Source organism: Rhinopithecus bieti, unplaced genomic scaffold, assembly GCF_001698545.2.
Source record: "Rhinopithecus bieti isolate Rb0 unplaced genomic scaffold, ASM169854v2 scaffold_3040, whole genome shotgun sequence".
Lineage (NCBI taxonomy): Eukaryota > Metazoa > Chordata > Mammalia > Primates > Cercopithecidae > Rhinopithecus > Rhinopithecus bieti.
In genome coordinates, this window is record NW_016804657.1 from 67,302 (window position 1) to 72,688 (window position 5,387).

The window sequence follows — 5,387 nt, forward strand, 5'->3', positions numbered from 1 at the left end:
TTGGGCCTTAAATTCCAGATTTTAGTGAATAGTGTCAAGTGGGGGGTCTATTATTTTTAATGAGTAAACAATTGTCCCAACTCTACTGGCCAGCCCACCAGTCTGAAATACTACCTTTATCACACTAAACTCCCATGTGTACACAGTATGGTTTTTGAACTCCAGTTAAGTCCATCAGTACCACAGTTTTACTTGTGTTATCCTCACCCAGTCTTCACAGGGACTCCAGTCCCATTTAACACACCTGCTCTCTCTAACTGTGCAATCTCTTTTTCTAGTACCCACTCTCAAGGCTTGGGCATGAACCTACAGCGCTTGAACTCAGTTGGGGAGTAGGGGGATGCCAGTGTTGCAGTGATTCAATTCATATCTTGATGATTCTCCACATATTCTTTTTCCCTTTTAGCCTTTATACCCAAGAGAAATTCAGCTGGACACCAGTAACCTAAATGCTATTTATTGAAAAGAGCAAAGATAAGAGTGCTGACCCCTTAGGGACAGGATGAAACAAAACAAGCTCTGCAAGTCTACCTCCTGCTCAGCATACAGGCTTGTTGCCCCACTGGGCCATCTTGTTGTTGATGGGCATCTTGAAGAACTGATCAGACTGTATATAGGCAGCGACTTTCTCCAAAGCCTGAAAGGAAAATACACCAAATCTTATAAAGACCCCAACCCAGTCCAACAGATGCATACCAAAACAGCAACATTCACGTTGCCTATGTCTGCCTCCTCCACTTTTTGTAGACAGTGCCTTCAAGGTGTAGAAGTCAGGCTTTTCCCAAGACTTAAAGGTCTAGAGGTGTCCAACCATTGATCCCTTTAGGCAAAAGACAGGCAAGAATCCACCACAACGGGATCCTACAGGGCCCAGGGAAGCCTGTGAGTGTTTTTATAAGAGAAAGGTGCAGGAAACATCACCTCAAAACGGCACATAAAAGCCTTCAGGTTTGGGAACTCATCCAGGCACTTGGGCTCAAATATACGGTTCTGATCCAAGATATCATAGGTGAGAAAATCCACAAAGGTGAGCTAGAAGAAAAGCAGTAAGATGCTTGGATCTGAGGAGTAGTAGCCTGCAGAGATAGAAGGTGTGCTCTTCTTTTCCCTTCTTCCTACCTTTTCCCCTGCAAACCAGGAGAATTTCCCCAGAAACATGGAGAATTGTTTCAGTTGTCCAGGTAGCTCTTCCAAGTACTGAGGCTTCAGTTTTTCCTGAGACGAAAAAACAGAATGAGAATAGTGGTGATCACCTTTGTAGTTAATCAGGGCACAGGCCAGTGATGGACATTTAGTAGCCCCTTCTCTACGTGGCTTCTCATTGCCTTCACTTGAGGATGGCAGGGTGGGAAGGAGGAGTTTGGAAAGAAGAGGCACCAGAACCGGAATTACATGACAAAACAAACCAAAAATTGTAAGTTCTGTTTCTTATTCTAATAATCTGGGTTGGTGGGAAGGTAGCAGCAGCAGAATGGAGCAGAGATAACCCTTGGGTTCCTAAATACCCCTTTTTCTGATACTCCATTCAGCAGATGTGTGCTAAAGAAACTCACGTGCTCAGAGCTGTAACAGAGCCTTATCAGTTGTGTGCGGAAATCCATTACTTGGTTCTCTACGATGTCCACTCGAATCTTTTCTTCCTCAGTCTCACCACCTGTAGGCCAAATGATAACAAATCACCCTTGGCATTGTCCACTCTCAGACAAACTACCAGCCTGGGGTCCCTCCCCAGCCCTATCCCACTCACACATGTTGTGCTTGCGAGCGATGTAGCGCAAGATGGCATTACTCTGGGTGATCTTGTTCTTCCCATCCATGAGGTAGGGCAGCTGAAAGGAAAAGGACAGGCCAGATGAACAACCTACCTCTCTCTTGATTCCCTACCTCTCTCTCCTGGGGAAAAGAACACTTGCAGGGCAGTGAACAAGAAAGAGAAGATGCTGCGTTAGGAGAAAAAAGAAAATAAGTAGAAGGTAGCAACTGGGTTCACGAGATTCTAGACAGGGGTTCTTAAATTAGTGTGTGTATATGTGGGTGTATGTACATGCCATGGACCTTTTCTCAGAATAAAGTTGTTAAAAGCATGAAGCAAAATAGATAATTTACACAATCAAAAAATATTTTTAAAAATTCAAATAGCGTAACATGCCTATTAATGCATTAAATAGTAAGCAGATGTAATGACTAACATAGTCTCAAAGTAAATAACATTATATGTATATATTTATTTACACATATATAAATATCACTTAAAATATCTGCAATGCATTTAATAGAATACAAAACTACCTGATTTCAGGCTGGGCACAGTGGCTCACGCCTATAATCCCAACACTTTGGAAGGCTGAGGTGGGAGGATTGTTTGAGCCCAGGAGTTCAGGATTGGCCTGGGTAACATGGCAAAACCCCATCTCTAACAAAAATACGAAAATTAGCTGGGCATGGTGGTCTGTGCCTGTAGTCCCAGCTCCTTGGGAGGCTGAGGTGGGAGGACTGCTTGAGCCTGGGAGGTTGAGGCTGCAGTGAGCTGCGATTGTGCCACTGTACTCCAGCCTAGGCAATAGAGACCCTGTCTCAAAACAAAAGAACAAAAAACACACAAAAAAGAAAATATCTGATTTCTACTAGTGACAAAGTGACAGACATGGCTAATAACCAATGTCACTTATTGTCTCTCTTCACAATAAAAGGAAATCACTTTTGCTAGTGGTTAATGGGAATGAAAATACATATCCAGGCCGGGCGCGGTGGCTCAAGCCTGTAATCCCAGCACTTTGGGAGGCCGAGACGGGCGGATCACGAGGTCAGGAGATCGAGACCATCCTGGCTAACACGGTGAAACTCTGTCTCTACTAAAAAAAATACAAAAAACTAGCCGGGCGAGGTGGCGGGCGCCTGTAGTCCCAGCCACTGGGAGGCTTAGGCAGAATGGCGTAAACCCGGGAGGCGGAGCTTGCAATGAGCTGAGATCCGGCCACTGCACTCCAGCCCGGGCGACAGAGCGAGACTCTGTCTCAAAAAAAAAAAAAAAAAAAAAGAAAATACATATCCATCCAGTTCAAGGACCCCTGAATTCTATTTATTCTATCCAGGTTCAGATCCCCTATTTTGCATCCTTCTGTACCAGGCAGGAAAGAGGCAAATTTGGATACACTTGAAGGCTTTCCCTTCTGCCCGCCACCTCTACTAAAGCCACTTACATTAGGAAAGTCCAGGTCCAGCTTGAATTTCACATTCAGCCATTGGCTTCGATCATAGTCAGGAGCTGTAAAAGACAGAATTAAGTGGGACCCAACCTCCTTAATACCTCACCTGACAAGAGCGAAAGATCTAAAGAAATGACTTGGTCCCCAATACCTCGAACTCCCGGGCCCTAAAAGCATAACCATTGAGCCTCTGAGCCCTATTTGGTTAAGCATTAAGATGCGGTTGGGCTATGTTAAAGAGAGAACCCCCAGTTCCAGATAAAGGATGTGTCGCTATCCATCCAGACTGGGGCAGACGTCCCACCCGGCCTTGGCGAGACGCCACCACCCTCTGGGCGTAAAAGACCTGGGCAGGTGGAGGGCCAGCTTGGCTACACGGGCACGCAGAGCGGCATTACCTTCCCCACACGTGTATCGTTTCTCCTCATAGGAGGTATCCGTGAACTCCAGGAGCAGGCGGATGGCGTGCGCCAGCTGGGGGAAACAGCGATTCAGCGACTGCGCAGCTCCCACCCATTCCCAACGCCCGCCCGCTAACGTCCCCGGCTCCGGGGCTGCCGAGCCCCTGCATCCTGCCGGGGCGGTGGTTAAGCTACCCCCCAAGCCCGGCCCCTGCGTGGTCTCCTCGGCCCCTCCCCACAGGGCCCGCCATCCCAGAGGCTGGGCAGGGGTCGACGTCTGTGGCTCGGCAGCTCGAAAATGCTCCCGCGTAGAGCTGCTCCTACTGGAGACCGGGAACCCAAAGACCCGCCGTCTCCGCGTCCGTCTCTTTGACCGAGCTGTTCTACCGTTAAGACGGCACTCACCCCACGAATATCCCAGTACCCCAAAACCATAGACGACTCGCACGACATAGCGAAGGGTTTCCGAGCCTTGGCGGACTGGGGAAACCTTGGGCGGGAGGGGCTTTATACCCGACATAAGGGGGCGGGGCCCACGCGCTGGCGTCCTGACTCCGCCTCCGCCCCGTTCTCCGTTCCCTCCCTCCGCGGCTCCACAGGGCCGTGCGCAGGCGCTACTTCTGTCGGTGTTGGGGTTCAGGGCCTCGCAACCCGAGGCGGGACCTGGGCGGGAGCGCTGCAGGCGAGCAAGCGGACCGGAGGTTGAGGCTCCTCCCTTCCCCACGGGTGGGAGCCAGACTTCATTCATTAATGGTGTCAGTGAAGACGCGAAAAGCAACACTAGCCAGGCAGTTGGGACCCTAGTTACCCAGGGAGAGCGAGATTCGCGCCGTTTTTACCGAGCTAGCCGGGGCTGGAATGAGGGATAGGGAGACTGGGGCAAGGCCGGAGAGTCGGACCAGCCTCTGACCACACAGAGCAGAGGATCCCCCACAGACCAAGCTCCCCTCTCTGTCAGTCAAGGACCTCTGCAACCTGACCCCAACATGCTTTTCCAGTCCTATCTCGCCGTCAGCCCGTCACAACTTCATAAGCCAGCCCAACCCAAAAATGCTTGCTGTTCCTTCTACACACACTTGCATTTCCCGCCTTGGAGTGTTTGCCCTGTGATCCTCCTGCCTGCAGCCTAATATCCACAGCCTATCCTTCCTCAGCAGCCTTGCTCAAATGTCTGCCTTCTCCTTGAAGTCTTCTCAGAACGAACCTCTATCCTGGCCAGAAGAGGTCTCTTATCTTGAATGTTTCCTACCTTTGTTTTATGGGCTTAAGTAGTTTATGGTTTCCTTATTATAATTTCCACCTTCTCCAACCCCTCCCACTTCCTAATGCTCACGCATTTAGGGAAATTAATCTTGCCTCTTTGTGTAGCATGGACTGGAGGAGGAAAGGTACTACCATTTTTCATTCACTCATTCATCTGTCCAAAAATGTTTAACATGCCTGTTATGGACAGGCACTGTTTTAGGTACTGGGGATACAGAATTGAACTTGGCCGGGCACGGTGGCTCAAGCCTGTAATCCCAGCACTTTGGGAGGCCGAGACGGGCGGATCACGAGGTCAGGAGATCAAGACCATCCTGGCTAACACGTTGAAACCCCGTCTCTACTAAAAAAACTACAAAAAACTAGCCGGGCGAGGTAGCGGCGCCTGTAGTCCCAGCTACCCGGGAGGCTGAGGCAGGAGAATGGCGTGAACCCGGGAGGCGGAGCTTGCAGTGAGCTGAGATCCGGCCACAGCACTCCAGCCCGGGTGACAGAGCAAGACTCCGTCTCAAAAAAA

General features: G+C 49.6%; 1 protein-coding gene across 2 annotated transcripts; it reads right to left on the reverse strand.

The window, feature by feature from the left end:
* Window positions 1–392: 392 nt before the first annotated feature.
* GSTM3 (glutathione S-transferase mu 3) lies at window positions 393–4,812 on the reverse strand. 2 transcript variants are annotated; one of them, XM_017869598.1, is made up of 9 exons: window positions 4,727–4,812; window positions 4,013–4,283; window positions 3,605–3,680; window positions 3,201–3,265; window positions 1,748–1,829; window positions 1,554–1,654; window positions 1,120–1,215; window positions 922–1,032; window positions 393–637 (listed from the first exon to the last, which is right to left on the reverse strand). In XM_017869598.1, exons 2-9 carry the CDS (start codon window positions 4,058–4,060, stop codon window positions 539–541), a joined length of 678 nt encoding a protein of 225 aa, XP_017725087.1. In that variant the 5' UTR covers window positions 4,061–4,283; window positions 4,727–4,812; the 3' UTR covers window positions 393–538. The 2 variants fall into 2 exon arrangements, with proteins under 2 accessions (XP_017725087.1, XP_017725088.1); XM_017869599.1 differs by lacking the exon at window positions 3,605–3,680.
* Between the last annotated feature and the right edge of the window lie 575 nt (window positions 4,813–5,387).